The 18843-nt window shown below is 48.1% G+C and overlaps 1 protein-coding gene across 1 annotated transcript; it reads left to right on the top strand.

Annotated features, from left to right (window-relative positions):
* The first annotated feature begins 498 nt into the window (after positions 1-498).
* On the top strand, positions 499-17351 carry pdgfra (platelet-derived growth factor receptor, alpha polypeptide). The gene is made up of 29 exons (XM_076152847.1): positions 499-678; positions 2804-2879; positions 2969-3250; positions 3367-3627; positions 3875-4005; positions 5026-5188; positions 5492-5684; positions 5773-5888; positions 5992-6291; positions 6372-6638; positions 6731-6861; positions 6947-7115; positions 7763-7952; positions 8130-8245; positions 8359-8485; positions 8583-8779; positions 9303-9397; positions 9727-9859; positions 10169-10273; positions 10793-10903; positions 11308-11461; positions 12168-12328; positions 12648-12757; positions 13427-13549; positions 13639-13750; positions 13854-13953; positions 14095-14200; positions 15075-15310; positions 15433-17351. The coding sequence occupies exons 2-29, from the start codon at positions 2822-2824 to the stop codon at positions 15578-15580; spliced, it is 4395 nt and encodes a 1464-aa protein (XP_076008962.1). The 5' UTR covers positions 499-678; positions 2804-2821; the 3' UTR covers positions 15581-17351.
* Positions 17352-18843: the final 1492 nt, after the last annotated feature.

Here is an 18843-nt window from a genome sequence, read left to right as displayed (position 1 = left end):
ACTGAGATGAATCACTTCATGCTTCACCTTCACCAAACAGAGAGCATCGCGTCTGTGTCAGTGAGGATCTGTGACATCTCACTCTACAGTGAAACTGAAGCACAATCAAGACGCTACACAAGTTTGAAAAACATTACAGCGGAGATTTCCCGATTTATTCCAAAACAACAACAACAACAACAACAACAACAACAACAACAACAACAATCCTCTCTGAAATGTAGATAATTTCCCCTATATGTGTTTTTCCCTCCAGAAGAAGGGGGGAGACTCTTACTTTGAAAAGGAATCCAACTCTGGAGGGGGGAGGAGGGGGGAGGAGGGGGGGGGGGGGGGGTGTCATTTCCTGAGAGTTTTTTACTTTGAGCCAGATACTTTTCTCTCTCTCTCTCTCTCTCTCTCTCTCTCTCTCTCTCTCTCTCTCTCTCTCTGTCAGGGGGGGTCGGTGGGGGGAGGCTGGACTGTAACATTGACTCACTTACAGGTCGGGCGCATTCGTGAGGGCGGTCGCGGACGCGGACAGAGGGTCGCGCATATGTTCTCACAGCAGCAGAGGATCTGTGTGGATTATTCCCGCTGCAGAGGAGCCTCACTGCGCCTTTAGGAGACCTCACACCGCTGTCACCTTCACTCTGGATATAACTGAGCAAAGGAATACAAAGAGGGGGTTTACTAAAGGTAACTGAAAGAGCACTGGAACCCAAATTTCGTTAGATCTTATTGACGCTCCTGTTCTTCTTTAAAAGAAAGTTTGGAGCTTTTATGCATCAGGAATAAAACAACAAGATAAGATTGTTTTGATCGAGAGGAGAACAAAACAATCATATCCAATTCTTTTTCTTTTCCATGTATCTGTGGAAAAGTTTTAGAAACATTTTATTTTATGATAATAATCTGGAGAGTCTCGATCCCTTTGCAACTTGTGTATTGCGCAACGCCTCTATTCTCCGGTAAGAGTTGCGTCCCCCCGGTGCACCATATGGTCTCACCCCGGGACACCGAGCAGGGACGTGCCGCTGACTCGGCTGACTCGGCTGGATAAAGAGCGCTCGGCTTCGGCCTCACAGCTGGAGGTGTCACCTCCGCAGACTGAAGCGCCATTGTGGGATGCTGCCCGGCATTTAATGGGAAACACATTGGGGAAATGGAACATCACTGGACTGCCCGTGGAATAAGAGGAATTAAGATGGGAAATCGGCACTGGGAGCACTGGAGTGGAGCTGAATGGACGCGGGGAGAAAAGAAGAACTGGGAAAAGTTTGAGAGCCAGGACGCATTCCTCATTAACCAGCCCCCCCGCTGGGACACCCAAGGGATTTCAACATAGGAATACCTCCAAACCACAAGGAACGATTGTGACATATTGAGGCATGATCAAGCTTGGTCTTGACCTTATATAATATATCTAAATCTAAAGAAACTCTGGTTTGGAGGCCCCAGATTGCCAGAGTGAGTCGTTGCAGTCACTCCCATGGAAATCAATTGTTGACGTGGGATTAAATTGAAGCATTTCCGTGGAGTGTAAACTGAGACAAGACATCATCAGCTGTTGCTCAAATGTATCAGGCCCCAACTGAGCGATGCGTTTGCTTTACGGGACACTTGGAGCGGAGAGAAGCAAAAAAGGGGAGCAGCAGAGGCGCTCCAACGAAACGACGCTGTTAGTCTGCTGCACAAATGGAATCAGAATTGAATTGTTAAAAGTCGAGACGTGTGCAAAAACAAGTGAAAAGAGATGAAGGCGTTTTGTCAGAATGCATTCCTGAGTGGATCTCCTCCTTTACAGGCTGTTGTTTGGAGTGGATCCACTAATTGTAGAGTTGCATCTGAGCCCAGGTTGGCCGTGGATAATTAGGCCGTCAGAGCAGAGCGCACAGCCGCAGGAAGCTCGCTAACAGTCGGTTATTGTCTCAGGACGCCGTCCACCGAAGAGTCAAAATACACTTTGACCCCAGAATTAGACGTCAAGTCTGAAAGGTTTCATTTAAATACTTGGTTCTGGGTTCTGCGTCTAAAAAGCGCCAAAATTCCTTTCAAAGCAAAAATGTTGTTGACTTTTTTCGAGTGGTTCTCAGTTTGTGTGACCTCCCCTGATGTAAACCAGGAGCCACATCAATCAGGCAGACAGACAGAGAGACGGCTCGAAGGTTCACCACAAGACCAGATCAGTTTTTTGGGGAACCAGGCACAAGAAGCCTGGCCTGAAAGAAAAACATGAAAACAAGGGACATTAGATTTAAATATGAAAGAAAAAAATAAAGACAAATGTCGTGCTGGAGTTTTAAAACAAGAAAGTCAGACTTAAGCAGGAGAAACAATGAGACCCGGATCACTTTGGCCCCCAAAGGACAAACAGAAACTTCAGAAAACTCTGCGAGTCAAGACGGAGCTGTGGAGCTCGGAGCGGCTCAAACGGTGGCCTGCGTCGCCCTCTACCGGCCGTGCCCGGGCTCGCTTGGAGTCCATCTGGACACACACGCACACAAACTCACAACCTCCAGGAAACACCAGATGTGTGTTTGGAGACGAAACGCAAAGGAAACAAATGAAATATGATCCAAATCCTTTTACATGATTTCTGATATGAGGCCACAAAATCTTGACCTGCAACGACTGAAGGGAGTTTAGTTGTAAAGGAAACTAAAGTAAAGTAAAGTAAAGGCTAAACAGGAATGCCAGGAGAAGCAAATAAAGACATTGATTTATTAACGATATGTGTTGTTATCTGGTGGGATGAAGTGTGGAGACAAAGTGTGTTTACGTTACAATTGAAGGTAACTGTCTTGTTGTTGTGTTCTTATAGGTGAGCTCATCCATAACCATGGATGGGGTGAAGGCGTGTGTGGTCTTTGGGGTTCTCTCTCTGGGGCTCTTATCAGGTAAAGCCTCTGCCAGATGTTTTGCCTTCTCTGCAGTGATAAGATTCATGTGTAAATGTCCTCTAACATCCACCGATCCCATCCTGCAGTCGCCTCTGGACTGTCGCCGCCCACCATCGTGTCCAACGAAGACGAGTTTGTCCTGCAGACGCATTCCATGTTCAACATCACCTGCACGGGTAAACGCGCCGTCACCTGGGCCGAGCCGCTGCCGGAGGACACCTTCGTCTATCAGGCTCCCTACACTTCCACACTCTTCCTCTTCAATGCGTCCGTGGCACACACGGGCTATTACATGTGCAGATATGAGACGCAGGAGGGGGAAGCAGAGGATGAGTCAGAGGAGGCCGGAATATACGTGTTTGTACCAGGTGACTATACTTCTGCATGTGCTGCATCAATCACGCCTGGTATAGATGAAGTAAATAGTAAATAGATGACGTAATACCCTTTAAATCAAACTCCCCCTCTCTGTTTCCACTCTCAGATCCCCAGGCTCCCTTTGTTCCCGAGGAGTCGGACCCGTTGGTCGTCCCCATGATCCCTGCCGGAGTCATCATCCCCTGCCGTGTCTCTGATCCGCACTCCCACGTCGTCCTGAAGAGCGTCTCCAGCGAAGAAGAGATCCCTGCCTTCTATGACAACAAAATGGGCTTCTTCAGCGGCCTGTCCTCCGGCCTGTACCAGTGTGAGACCAGCGTGAGCGGCCAGACGGTCCGCAGCGTCACGTACATCGTGCAGCACGACGGTGAGACAGAAGGAATGTGCATATAGATCAGAAACAGTGACAAAACAAGCACAGAACCGGTTGATTAAATATAGATCAAGCTGCTCTTGTGAGGATTCTTGCCCAGCTGTTAAAGCTCCCTAAGCGTGTTTACCACAGTGAGCTGTAGGGTGACCTCATCTCCACGGGGAAATGACTTAACATGAGTGAGATCACGGCCATGGGGTTGACAGTGCTGACGTGAGCTGTGCCGCTTTGCTTTGTGCAGAGGTGGAGGACTTCCATGTGGAGGTGAAGGCCAGCGAGGAGACGGTGAGAGGCGGGCAGCCCCTCAACATCACCTGTGTGGCTCCTGCAGGTCCGGCCTTTCAGCAGCAGTGGCTCCATCCCAGGAAACAGGCAAGATGGCCGCTCTCTGTCTCTCTCGCTTCACCTCTTGTCAATCAATCCCTCCACTTTCTCTGTCTGTGGCTTTGCTCTTAATCAGATTCAATCCCAGAGGTTTTCTTACTCTTTTCTTTGGCCCTGGCCTTTTTTTGTGTGCAGTATTTCCTTCAATCATATTTCCAACATCTCATTCCAACATTGCAGCATTAAGTCAGTCCGCTAAATAGAAAATAATGGCTTTGGATGTGAACCTAGCCGGGGCGAGCAGAATCTCAGAGTCTGAGGATGGCCCTTAGTGGTTACAAAGTATGTGTGAAGGCAACAAACTGGAGCTTCAGCGTCTTTATTGCGACGGTTCGTGCCAAACGGAGCCTGGCCTGCAATTTAACCCCGCGAGAAACGGCAAGAGAGAGATGTTGGTGAAAGTTCAGGACAAATGGCTGCAGGGGAGGAAGCAGTTCAAACGAGAAAACGGGGCTGTAAATCTTTTGACCCCCGGCGACCTTGAGATGTTTAGGACAGATGCTTGTCTACGCCCCTCGTTCACATGACACCCAGCAAAACATGAAGCGCTGTGTGTGTGTGTGTGTGTGTGTGTGTGTGTGTGTGTGTGTGTGTGTGTGCGCGCACGCTTGCGAGGATGTGAAAGAGTTCAAGACACCACATATGTTTATTCGTCTCTTTCCGTCGGTGGCATGTACGCGTGTGTTTTGTCATACTCCGCCGTCGTCTTCATGGGATTCCTTCTAAGCCATTTTCCAGAGCCGCTCGGGCCAGGAACAGACTCTCGACTCCTGGTTTTGGTCTCAGCTGCAATTACAGGCTTTTAAAAAGACTCTGTGATCCTGATTTATCTCCTGTGGGCCCGGCAAGTGTTTTAACCATCAGCCTTCAGTCTCGCAACGTAAACATTCTGATGCCCAGACGTTCTACCTGTTAAAAACCCTTAAGAGAGGAAACTCCAAATATCACATTACCATAAGTTACTAAGCTTGATCGGGGGTCTAATTGAAGTCTGAAATCTTCTTACAGGCTATGGATGCCGTGCAGATGAAGGAGAGTTTCGCTGACCGGGTCGTCTACACCCTCAGTATCCCACAAGCCACCTCTCAGGACAGCGGCGCCTACGAGTGCTCCATCACCCACGACCTCAGCGGGGAGGTCCGGGTCAGCAGCGTGGCTGTGACCGTCTTCGGTGAGTCCACTTCTACTCTACTACATCCACTGTGTGTGTGTGTGTGTGTGTATTCTGCAGTAAAGCCTCACTTCTGCTTTCAACATCAGCTCCTGTGTTTTATGGGATGGCTTCAGCAGATGTGTGTCAGAATTCTGTTCCACCTCATCCCTCACCGGCCTTTGTCCTTCACCTCAGTCCTCCTCGTCTGTCTCCACTCTACCTTTTCATCACCCCGCCCACCTATCGCATCCAATCCTTCACTCCTTTCCGTCCCTTATCGCCGGCTCAACTCTTCTCCCTGTGGTGTGTTTCTCTCTTCAGAGGAGAGCTCCTTCGTCTCGTTGGATCACAGTGGGATCCTGGCGGTGGAGTTTGTCAGTCTGTTGGAGGAGACAGAGTTCACCATCCTCATCGATGCCTACCCGGCCCCCAAGGTGTCCTGGCTGAAAGACGGCAAAGCCATGCCTCAGAATTACTTCTTACTCAGCAAAACGAGCCACCTGGAAGGGAATCGGTGAGGATGAAGACTGTGATTCATTCAGATTGATCTTGGTGAAGGTGTGTTGTTGTGAGTTCTGATTCTGATGCTGTTTCTCCTGCAGATATCAGAGTATTCTGACGTTACGGCAGCCGCTGGAGAAAGACAGTGGGAACTACACCATCACAGCCCTGAGCGGCTCACACACAGCCAAGTTCTCCTTTCACCTCAAAGTAAAAGGTGAGACAGACAGACAGGCAGACAGGCATACAGACAGAGAGACAGATAGACAAGCACGTATTTGATGTATTTTAATGCTGGATATGTCCGACTCTTCTTTCAGCATCCAGCACCCTCCTGTTCCCGCCGGCCTCAGCTCCGGTGCTGCTGCCCCAGAGGGAGGAGATGGTGGTTCCCCTTCACTCGCCCTTCACCCTGACCTGCCGCGGGGAGGCGGAGCTGGCCTGGGAGACGCCCATGTACGTGCCCGAGCAAACGCAGGAGGACAACAGCGGCCTGTTTGTCACCACCATCACTGTGGACCAAGCCTCCGCCATGCACACAGGCTTCTACACGTGCTTCTACAACGGAGCGAACGCCACGGATGACATGGAGGAGAGCAGGATCTACATCTATGTGCCAGGTAGGCGTGTCTTCCTGCCTTAATATTTAACTTTCCAATCTATTCATGACCTTTAATGAACTTCTTTTACCCCATTGCAGATCCGTATGTTCCATTTGTGCCGTCAATGGTGCCGTTTGCAAACCACGTCCTGTCCAACCGCGAGGAGATGGAGATCCATTGTCGAGTGTCGGACCCCAGCGCTAACGTGACCCTGGTTAATGTGGACACCCAGCAGCCCGTGCACAGCGTCTATGACAGCAAGAGAGGCGCTCTGGGGGTGTTTACTGCTGGAACATACATCTGCAAGGCCCTCATACATGGAGAAGAGCACGACAGCGAGGAGTACATCGTCCACGGCTGGGCTGGTGTGTGAGCGCCCGTCTAACAAGTCTGAGCTAACCTGGAATGATTTATCCTTTGGGGTTGTTTGCTGATTGTTTCTGTTGTTGTGTCTCAGGTGGATCAGAGCTGCATATCGAGCTGACGGCTCAAAGGACGGCTCTCTTAGTCGGGGAAACCATCGCCGTCAACTGTGTGGCTCGAGGATCTGAGATTCTGGAGGACCAATGGAAATATCCTGGCAAGATGGTAACGAGAAACATCTGACTTTGATCTCACGCTGTGTTTGGGCTCCAGGTTTAGTAGCTGATGTCTCATTGTGTTTGTTTGCCAGGCTGCTCGTGGACTCAAGTCTGTGCGTGAGAACAAGAAGGACCAGGAGATCCTCTACACCCTGACGATCCCACAGGCCTCAGCCAAAGACAGCGGCCTGTACGTCTGCTCCATCACTGATATCATCAGTAATGAACGCCAGACCAAGGAGCTCACAGTCACAGTCTACGGTATGAAACATGTCTGCACCTACAGAGCTGGGATCAGAGGGAGGAGGAGGAGGAGGGCGGACGTCCTCTGCCTCAGGTGGCATATTTCACTTTTATGGCCACGTTCCACTTCTTTAAAAGCTGTAGAAGCTGATGCAGTGGAGTTCAGTTAGAATAACAACACCACAATGGAAACATACTCAATTATGACAAGTATGAGTAGGAAAATGTCCTCCAGTACAATTTAGTTTAGCTCTCAGATGAAGCTTTGTGTCCTGAAATGGGAATTTTCAGGCTTTCCAGTCCGTTGATAAAGAGAAAAAAGAAAAGAAAGGAAGGAAGGAAAGTAAATACAGGAGAGGAAAGGAAGGAGAGAAAAGAGGAGGTTGGATAGAAATAAATTAAAATAAAACCGAGGGAAGGAAAAGGATGATGTCATATGTTACAGATGTATGTTATGCAAAGTATTTAGTAACAGCAGCCGTCAGATGAATGCAGCAGTGCAAAAATAGAAAGTCTCCCAGGATAGGAAACAATATGAATCCATCACAAACTCATTTAGTTCAGTGTTTGGTTACTTTCTTCCTTACATCAAAGATCTCATGCTGATGTTTCACAGACTGTTGTTTTGTCTGCAGTGAGTGATTCCTGATTCTCTTTCTGAACAGAGAGTCCGTTTGTGACGCTCCAGCCGGAGTTCAACGTCCGGGAATGGGCGGATCTGGACGAGGTGAGGGAGTTCAGAGCCGACGTGGACTCCTTCCCCGGCGCTCGCGTCACGTGGTTCAAAGACGGCCTCCCGCTCGGCGACGTGACGGCCGAGATCACCACCAGCCTGCGGCAGCTCAGCGAGACCAGGTGAGACCCACATAGCTCAGCACGCCTCCCAGCTACACTCACAAGGCTAATGACAAAGCTCCGGCTGACATTTCCCACACGTGAGTTTGTGGCCAGGGTGACCTGTCGTGGGGGTCGCGACACTCTGTTACTGCCTGAGTGCTGCAGGTTTGCTTACAGCTGTGTTGATCTGTGTAGGTACCAGAGCGTTCTGACCCTGATCCGGGCCAAAGAGGAGGACAGCGGCACCTACACCATCCACGTGGAGAACGGCAACCAAAGTCACAGCCAGAGCTTCAACCTGCAGGTCAAAGGTCAGAGAAAAGAATGCCCCTTAGCCCTTCATTAAGTTTGACTTTTATTCCCTTAATTGCTGCTCTCTACCCGCTCTTTCTTCAAGTCTGTGCCCTTCCTGTTTGTGTTCCAGTGCCTGCAGCCATCGTGGACCTGATAGATCTGCACCACGGCTCAGCCTCGGGTCAGTCTGTGGTGTGTATCGCTGCAGGTCAGCCCACTCCTGAGGTGGAATGGTTCATCTGTAAAAACATCAAACAGTACGTCCGGCTCCATCTTTGATCCGTTTCCTGTGTGAAGTCTTTGATCAAGTGTGTGATCGACTTATTTATCTGTGCCTATTTGTTCCTCCTCCAGTTGTGCCAACGACTCGTCTCAGTGGGTTCCCCTCCCCGCCAACTCCACAGAGATCACCGTGGACTCGCACATCGACGAGGACAATCACATGGAGAGCCAGGTCATGTTTGGACATCTGGAAAACACACTGGCGGTGCGCTGCCTGGCCAGGAACGACATGGCCGCCGTCAGCAGGGAGGTCAAGCTGGTGTCTAGTGGTAAGAAAACAAACACACACACACACACTTTCCATCCATTATTGTTTTCTCTTTAGTTCCCTTTCCTTTCATCCAGAATTGCAGATGTTGTGCTTTTGCCACGTTGTTTCCTCTAATGTGGCTCAGAGTGTGATTGGCTGTGTAAGCGAGTGTGTAAGCGAGTGTGTAAGCAGCTGAGCTGAGTGCTGTCGGTGTTGCGGCAGCTGTTAGAGGAAGTGTGTGTGTTGAGACAGCTGAGTTAGAGGCTTAGTCTCATCACTAAGTCAGAGAAGCCGTAGATGTTCAGGCCATTTGGTCCATCTAGCTTTGAGCTTCACCCCCCACCTGCCCTGACTCCACCCTCTAACTAACCTAGGCCCCCTGCTGGACTCAGTAACGCTCTCTGATAGGCTCTCATGCTACTCTGTCCGCCACATGCATCTCACAGTCTGGTCTCAGTCACACGTTGCACCCATGTGATTGATCTCTGTGGCTCTCTGTGGCCCTCTAACACGTTCTGCCCGCTGCCTCTCCTCCCAAACAGGCCCTCACCCAGAGCTGACTGTAGCTGCTGCTGTGCTGGTGCTCCTGGTCATTGTCATCATCTCACTCATTGTCTTGGTTGTTGTCTGGAAACAGGTACTGCTACATCCTGCCATCCTCCTCACGTAGTCGTTCTTACTCGCTCTCCCACTCAGCCGTGTTTGCAGCATTAATATGGATTCTAACATAACAAAAGCTTGGTGTTTAGAAGAAATCTAGATCTTAAATTAAAGCTGAAGAATCATTAAAACCTGACTGGATGAATCCGAAAAGTAAATGCTGAGAAATGAAGTGTCAGGCTTACACGCCTCTCTGTTTTATTTAATGCAGAAATGGTTCAAATACTAAACTTGAGACACATTTCAGACCCAAGTTCAAAGACAAAGGTTAATGAATCGTCCTTCATGTGTTTCTCTGTCCTCCAGAAACCCAGATATGAGATTCGCTGGCGTGTGATCGAGTCTGTGAGCCCAGATGGTCATGAATACATCTACGTGGATCCCATGCAGCTTCCCTATGATTCCAGATGGGAGTTCCCTCGTGACAGACTTGTCCTTGGTGAGCCGAGTGTCTGTGGGCTGGTAGCATTGGTGACATTGTACGGCCTCCCTGCGGGGATGTTCTGTTGGTGCTGTCGCTGTCACACTGTGCCTTTGAAGAGAGACTGTGATAAGATAATCTGTCATAAAGGGGGAGGGGGGGTTGGTTCCATTCACTGATCAAGGGGAGATCAGCATCTGATGGCGTCACAGATGAGGAAGCAGAGGCATCCAGAGTGCTTGAATGTGTGCACAGGCCTGTGTAGGTGAAGGCTCCTTTGATTTCCTTCATTGATCCTGTGGCTTGTGTGTGTGTTGCTCGTCTCAGGTCGTATCCTGGGCTCTGGAGCCTTTGGGAAGGTGGTAGAGGGCACGGCGTACGGACTCAGCCGCTCCCAGCCTGTGATGAAGGTGGCGGTGAAAATGCTGAAACGTGAGTTTACCAAGGAGACCGCAAATGAGAGTGACTGACCATCTGTGATGAGTCACAGCGCCCAGAAAACCAAGGAACACTGCTGGAGGTCCCAATAAGAAAACAATACAACAGCTTAATTATACTCAATAAACAGGAAATAACACAAATTCATTACAAATACATTCTAAACTAAATCAACATAGTAAAAGTTAATAGGTTTACATTTATTATGAAGAATATACAGTATATCTGAAATGAACATTTAGAATTAGAACATACATAGAACCGGGATTAACCATTAATTTATAGCAATTTAAAGTTACAAAAATATAGCAAACTAACAGCGACAACAACAGGTGTGAACAAGAGTAGAAACTAGAAGAACTAACAAGCCTGAGCAGACGTTTGTGCCCTCAGACTCATTATGGGATTCAGGTGAACGACGTCATAAACCATCTCATTAGTCTAGTTGCAGTTTGATTGCGTTTGAGGAGAGATTGTTGTTTTAATGGCGTCGCCGCTCCGCCTCTCTTCCAGCCACGGCACGCTCCAGCGAGAAACAAGCCCTGATGTCTGAACTCAAGATCATGACTCATCTGGGACCGCATCTCAACATCGTGAACCTGCTGGGAGCGTGCACCAAGTCAGGTGAATAACACACACACGCACGCACACACACACATACAGAAGAAAACACAGATTCAAAGACAAACACATATAATAACTGTTTATCTTTAGTTTAAATATACTTTCCACTCCCTCGCATTGCAACTAATGTCACGGTGGTTAACATGCAAGAATTCACCCACACACACACACACACACACACACACACACATACACACACAGATGCATGCCTTTCACATTTGGCACAGAGATGTAGACATTTACACGTCTAAGCGCCAAGAAAGATTGACAGTTGTGCGTTAACTCTGCGGTATTTTACGGCCGAGCCGAGGCTTTGCCCTCTCGGCGACGCTTTTAGCCTTTTACAAGCTCCTGATAAGATTAGCTTGCAACTGACGCCGAGGCATGTGTCTTCATCTTCCCAGGCCCCATCTACATCATCACTGAGTACTGTTTCTACGGCGACCTGGTCAACTACCTGCACAAGAACCGGGAGAACTTCCTCAGCCTGCACCCGGAGAAAAACAAGAAAGAGGTGGACATCTTCGGCATCAGCCCAGCTGACGAGAGCAGCAGGAGGTACGAGTGTGAACACACACACACAGACACACACACACTGAATTTGAATAAGAAATTCAAAAACACATCCTCAACGGCTGGCTGTGGTTGAGGACAGAAAGGCAGGAACACATTCTAACTCAATTCCTTCCCCTTACAGATTACAGTCATTAACACAACAATTTGCACGCATACAAATGGTCTCTTACACACACACAAACACGCACACACACTCTCTGACTCTGAACCCCTAATCTGTAACTCTATCGTCATCCTCTCTGTGGCTGAGGAGGTTGTCTGGCGTCTTCGCCAAATCAGATCTCAGTCTGAAGTGGTCTCAGCTTTCAGCCTAATGTCATTGTGATGGAGGTACCAGTTAATCTGTCCGCCCAGGCACACTGAGTGAAACAGCAAACCCCCCCCCCTCTCTCTCTCTCCCTCTCTCCCTCTCTCTCATCCATCCTGTGTTGATGGATGACTCACATCTGACCACACCTCAAAATGACCATAACATGATTTAATTCTGGCTACCATGTTAGCCTCCACCACATCTTCCTCTGACACCAGCCAGTAACAGGGAGGGGATTTAAGGTCACACACACTCATATACACACACTCGCAGGTTGAATAAGAACCAAACAAAGCCTCCCCAGGAAAGGTGGCTTGTATGTTTCCTGATCAATATTTGCCTCATCACTAACATCCCTCTCCCTGTGTCTTCCCTCAGTTATGTGATCCTGTCCTTCCAAAGTAAAGGAGACTACATGGACATGAAGCAGGGCGACAGCACCCAGTACGTCCCCATGTTGGAGATAAGCAACTCCTCTAAGTACTCAGACATCCAGAGGTCCAACTACGACCACCCGCCCTCGCAGAAAGACCCGAGTGGTGAGCACACTCTCGACGCCGTCCTCTCTTCCTTTTTCCTGTCCACTCTCTCCTAACAGTTATTGGTGTGTGCTGGCTTGGCTTTGGCGCTGTGTTTGACTCAGTGTTGGTTGAGGGGGTACACCCTTGTCAGTATTTAGGAGTGGTACAGCCCTGTAATTACATGGAGAGGATAATTGTAGCGCACACATAATAATGCCGGGTTGCTCCCTGCCATTAGGATGAAGCCAGGTTTGAGGAGAACTATATTTACAATACATGACAAACATAAACCCGTGCACTGCCTCATGATGCCGCCCGTGTGTTTTTCCTAAACCAGAAAACGAGATGGACAACCTGCTGTCGGAAGACGAAGGCCTCACCACCACTGACCTCCTCAGCTTTACCTACCAAGTGGCCAAAGGCATGGAGTTCCTGGCGTCCAAGAATGTGAGTTGGTCGCCGGTGTCCTCACATCACACTGCCGGGGTTTATGGGGACAGTGTATGAAAAACGTTTCCCTCTCTGACCACTCGACCTCAGATATTCAGTCTCAGAGTGACCGCAGACAAGTTTGTGCTGTTGAGGTTTGAGATGTGTGTGTTGGTATCTCTCAGAGCGGGTTACATACCAGACGCGTCCCGCTGCTCTTATGGCAGGCTGCGGAATCGTGCCGTCTCCTTTGCGATGACAGCTCTGCCAGCCAAAGTAGACGCAGGAAATCAGTGGTTTTGCGATAAGCGGTCCCCGCGAAAGGCTGAGCCCGCTCCAGAACGAGGCCAGGGGATGAATATAGCAGCACGGCCAGGCTAGAATTACCAGGACGGGACACACTGCAGCCGCTGCAGCTTTTCATTCGGCTTCATAGTTATTATCTTTAAATATCCAGCGGTCACAGCTATTCCACCAGCCGACATGTTTACACAAAGAATATGAAAAGAAATTAAAAATGAACCAGAGTGAATGAGCAGAAATGCAGAAATAGACACACACACACACACACACACACATACACAAAGGCGCTGTGGGAATGGGATGAGAAGTGAATGGACTGAACTGTTTCAGTGGAAGTAACAGATGAATGATGGAGGATTAAGATCTGCTCATTTGTTTGTTTAGTGTGTTCATCGGGACCTGGCTGCCAGGAACGTCCTCCTGTCCCAGGGCAAGATAGTGAAGATCTGTGACTTCGGCCTGGCCAGAGACATCATGCACGACAACAACTACGTCTCCAAAGGAAGTGTAAGTATCTGTGACGGCGTGAAACACATCATTATGGACTTGTTTGAAGCGTTTCCCAGGATCTCTGATGGTCTCTTTGTGTTCCACAGACCTTCCTGCCCGTGAAGTGGATGGCTCCAGAGAGTATCTTTGATAACATGTACACAACCCTCAGTGATGTTTGGTCCTACGGCATCCTCCTCTGGGAGATCTTCTCTTTAGGTGAGACACATGATGACACATGCATGTAAGCAGAGATGTGAGACTGTAGTCGTGGTAATAACGCTGTCATGTGGTGTGTGTGTGTGTGTGTGTGTGTTTGAAGGTGGCACCCCGTACCCAGGCATGGTGGTGGACTCCAGCTTCTACAATAAGATCAAGAGCGGATACAGGATGGCCAAACCGGAGCAGGCGCCTCATGACGTGTACGTGATCATGCAGGAACTTTTGCTTTTGGCTTTAAACCATTAACCTGTTCCTTCATACGATACATGAGTAACAGCTTAATGACACGGTTCTGTTCTGCTCTGTCCTAACACCACCGCCTGTGCTTTGCTCCTGCTCAGGTATGAGATGATGATGAAGTGTTGGAACAGCGAGCCAGAGAAGAGGCCGTCCTTCCTGGGTCTGACTGATTCTGTAGCTTCTCTGCTGCCCTCCAGCTACAAGAGGGTGAGTGACCCCGTGACCTCTAACGTCCTCAGATCCTCTGAACACCTGCTTTGTAATTTACCGCCTCCTCATTCTCGACCGCGTGTTGGACCTTCACATTCTGCTTCTTCTGTTATGTTTTACACTTCTGTATATCCATGTTTCTTCCTGTTGCCGGGCAAAATACAGGTCGAAAAAATGATTACAATACACTTTAAGATACAGCCACACACACACACAATCCGCAGCAGCTTCCTGAACCTGTGTGTGTGTGTGTGTGTGTGTGTGTGTGTGTGTGTGTGTGTGTGTGTGTGTGTATGTGTGTGTGTGTGTGTGTGTGTGTGTGCGTGTGTGCGTGTGTGTGTGTGTGTGTGTGTGTGTGTGTGTGTGTGTGTGTGTGTGTGTGTGTGTGTTCCCATGCCCTAAAGTAGAGGCCTATAAGTGATTCTGCTGCACATGCACCAGCTGCTTGTCCTCAGCCTGGTTAATGACGCAGCCTCAGTTCTCGCCTCCACCTCTCAACCTTAATTACCCCATTAAACTCCACACACACACATGGCACATCAAAACAGCCTCACCTCCGCCTCGCTCGCAGGGTTTTTACGGGCTGTGCGGAGAGGAAGAAGTGACACCTCACTCGCTTGTGTGCGATGTGTGATTTTCAGTCTCACAATCCAGCTGGCAGTTCAAGCAGCGATCACATATTTCTGATACAGTTCCCCTGTAGCTCTATAGGGGCCTTGCATAGGTGCTGCGTCCACACGTGTACCTGATATAGATTTGTCTTGCATCCATAATCCTTCTTTCTTTTATCCTGGGAAGGCGTATCGACATAAACGCTGAAATGTCTGAGTTAAATGTTATATATTTAAATTCTGCTCACATTTCATTTCAGCATTATGAGAGGGTGAACCATGACTTCCTGAAGAGCGACCACCCTGCAGTGACCCGGGTGTGCTTGGAGAATGACGACGCCTACATCGGCATCACCTATAAGAACCAGGGCAAGCTGAAGGACCGGGAGAGCGGCTTTGACGAACAGCGGCTCAGCTCTGACAGCGGTTACATCATCCCCCTCCCCGACCTGGACCCCATATCTGATGATGAATATGGAAAAAGAAATAGACACAGGTAAAAACAAATGGACAAATGTCTAGCGTACACGTTACATTGTCAGTTGTGTGTGTGTGTGTGTGTGTGTGTGTGTGTGTGTGTGTGTGTGTGCTGACTTGTGATCTCCACGTCCCACGCAGTTCTCAAACATCGGAGGAGAGCGCCATCGAGACGGGCTCCAGCAGCTCCACCCTGGCCAAGCGCGAGGGCGAGACGCTAGAAGACATCACGCTGCTGGATGAGATGTGTCTGGACTGTAGTGACCTGGTAGAGGACAGCTTCCTGTGACAGAACCCTGGCCTGTGTAACTCACAATGACAAGGACAAGGGGGTGTGAGGACACGGGAAGGAAGCTGTAAGACTTTAAATCAACCAAAGACCCTGCTGCCAGACCCTTCAGCCCCTCCACGTCTCCTCCCTCACAACCCTTCATGAGGACAGAGCTAAACCACTTCCCCTGCCTGGATGAGTTTGCGGTACGTCCCTTACTTCTCCTCGGACACTGCCCCCTGTTGGGCTGGAGAAGTGAGGACATCAGGGACTCCAAAGCTTCCCGATCGTTGAGCCTGTGGGTTGACAGTACATGACGGCGATGGACGGGACAGAAGACGCATATTGAGAAGAGACTCTTTGTTATTAGCAGAGCGTTATTGTATAGGGCATTCCTTTAACAGCAGTATAAGCAATCAAACAATCATGTTGGTCTTTAATGCTCAGTGAACACCACAGGATATCATTCAGCCATGTTAACCACTACAGATGCACTATATAAAGAGTCCAATACTAGCAGAACCCTTGGTAGGTGACTGGTCACTTCACACTAAGCACCTGATGCTGGCACAATCAGTAGCAATACTTCAAAAGCACAAAATCTGGACTCTGTGCATTTTTCTTTTGTATGTGACCATGTGGTGTTTTCAATGGCAAAGTGCAGCAACTCAAATTTATTTTTGTACATCATGCTCATGTAAACATGTATTATTTGTGAATACTGGTTAAGAATGGACCATAGCTGTGTGAGTGGAGAGTTCAGTCATGAGATCAGAGCTTTTACGTTTGCATGCATCGCCCCAAAAACGCCACGCGTGTTCTCGTATCGTGTCCCCGAAAACACCTCAGCGTTATCTGCCGTACGGCCTGTGCTAAAGGAAGTGTGATTGTAATGTAAATAGCTTCAGAGTGGTTTTTATAAAAAAAGAGAGACTATTGAGATAAAGTTCAAGTATTTTATTGGAGCACATATTGAGCTTCTGCACCCTCGTTTCACTCGTGTGAAGGCAAGATGACATCATTGCTGTGGTCAGTATAATGTAATCATCTGTAACATCTGACATTTGTGCACAACGCATAAGAAAATGTATCCTGCTTTGCAATGGGCCGTTGATGGTATGAATGGATTTAGCCACTGAAAATTAGATTGGGGGGGGGAGGGGGGAAGCCATCATTATGACTGTAATCTGACCAAATTGTATCGTTTTGAGCCTAAAATGTGTGAATGTTGATCAAACAGATGGTGATAAAGGTGGCAGGTAATTCTTCATCATATCTAATAGCTGGCAGGTCGAGTCCTCCTGCTTCATATTCTGCTGGCTTGGAGTCCAGCAGCAGGTTACAGCAATAATACAACCCTAGATTAGAGAGAGACTCAAGGTGATCTGGTGTCATACATCAGTTCTGTGTAACCTGTCTGTAATCCTACATATCTCCCCGCTCTTGCACCAGCTGTACCACTGCCTCTGACTCTTCCTGTTGACTGTGATGTAATCTACAATCATGTTAGAGATTTTGCACTTTTTTTCCTATTTTCCCTTTTTATTTTCGCTGAATAGCCAAATTAGCCAGATTGAGCTGAAGAAGGTCTTAGTATGGCGTTGGATGAATCCTTGTGTGTAGCAGGTGGGATGTGAATGTTCCAGAGTGCCATAGAGGATCGATGTATTATTGACGGTACAGTATCTGTAATTATAGGTAATCACACCCAATATGATGATGTAATACTTATGTTTCATTATGCATTATGTACATTCAGATGATTTATATTTCAATAAATGATTTATAATGTAAACCACTGACTCAAGTGTACTTCCAACCATTTCCAGGATCATTATTACTGTAATTATGAACATTTATCATTTCTAGTCATTGATAAAGAACATAAATACCCGACCATTAATGCTAAAACATATTTATTTCAATTACTCACAAAATGTCGTCAATTATGTTGTGCTGTGATTTGACCATTACCCTGCAGTCTAAAGGATGGCCACTAGAGGGAGGTACTGCATCTACGAGGTTACCAACTGTCAACAACAGACTCCATAAAATATGATTCAGTATTCCATTCTGTCTCTCGTACTGGCAATGCGTGGCTGTTGGTTTATGAGTTTGGAGTCTCAGATGATCGTGTTTGATATTTACGATCTGAAAACCCCCACAGTAAAAACAAATCTGAGGCTGTATCATTTATCTCCACAAGAGGGCGGTAGCATCTCAGTAATTCTAACTCCGTCAACGCGAGAGAAGGGTGCAGAGTCTGGTGCTTATTCAGAATGCAGACTTGTCTCTAATTCACCTTAAAATCATAAATGTCTCCCATGTGTGTGTCCCGTGTCACATAGCAGTTAGGATTATGATGTCGTGCTGCAGCCAAACACAAATCTAAACTCGATTACAGTTCAAACTCAACCCTTGCTGCGTTTTCATCTGCTAATCTCCCCAGGATCTGCACAGTCCTACAACTTTCCTGTTATTTGCTGTAACTATTTCAGTCTTGTCTTACAGGTTTGCTTTTTTTTCTTCTGTTTGCTCAAACTGTTAAACCCTTAAGGCAGACCTGTGTTAGTACAAAGTGAGGTCACTATCTGGCTTCAAACTGCAGCTGCAACTTCAAGGCCTGCTGGATGTGTAACTTGGCCATGCAGTGATAGTCGCTATAGAGCTTGGGGGTATTGGAAAGTGTATCCACCCCGGTGAGGAGCAACAGTTGAAGGTTTGCGTTTAGCTCTCCTAACTCGGCGTATGGGAGGATTTGCTGAAGCCTCTTCTAAACGTTTACACCTGTGCTAAAAATTAAAAGAATTCTCACATCTGGGATTCAGTTCACTTCTGGGTTGCACCAGCTCAACCAGTAAGGGCCTGCAGGGCAACGAGGAAGCTCTGTTCCCAAGAAGTAGAGGAAGCTCCCTGTGTTATGTGGGGAAGAGACAGCACCCTCATCCTCAAAACAAACGTGAAGTTCAATAAATAATCATGACTGAAGCATGCATAGTGCTCTGGGTGACTGACACGGTGAGACAGGGTTTGGCTGAAACAGCTCCGTTTAATGCAGTTATGAGGAAGAAGTTATTTGCTCAGTAGCTTCTCCCTGCAGCTCCTCCAGGCTGTGCAGCTCCACCAAAACAAAGGGAGGGGAGTTATTACAAATGGCAGAATTCACAGGAAATTAAAAGGTGAAATTGGAGATATTTGTGCAGTACAATGAAAACACTGACTCTGAGGGAACTTTCAGAGGCCATCCACTCCACAAACACACACAAACACACACTTTGAGC

This window comes from Genypterus blacodes, unplaced genomic scaffold (genome assembly GCF_046128005.1).
Source record: "Genypterus blacodes isolate CSIRO-AG114 ecotype Tasmania unplaced genomic scaffold, CSIRO-AGI_Gbla_v1 ptg000058l_1, whole genome shotgun sequence".
In the NCBI taxonomy this organism is placed as follows: domain Eukaryota; kingdom Metazoa; phylum Chordata; class Actinopteri; order Ophidiiformes; family Ophidiidae; genus Genypterus; species Genypterus blacodes.
The sequence above is the reverse complement of the archived record's forward strand: the minus strand, read 5'-3'. Positions and strand labels throughout refer to the sequence as shown.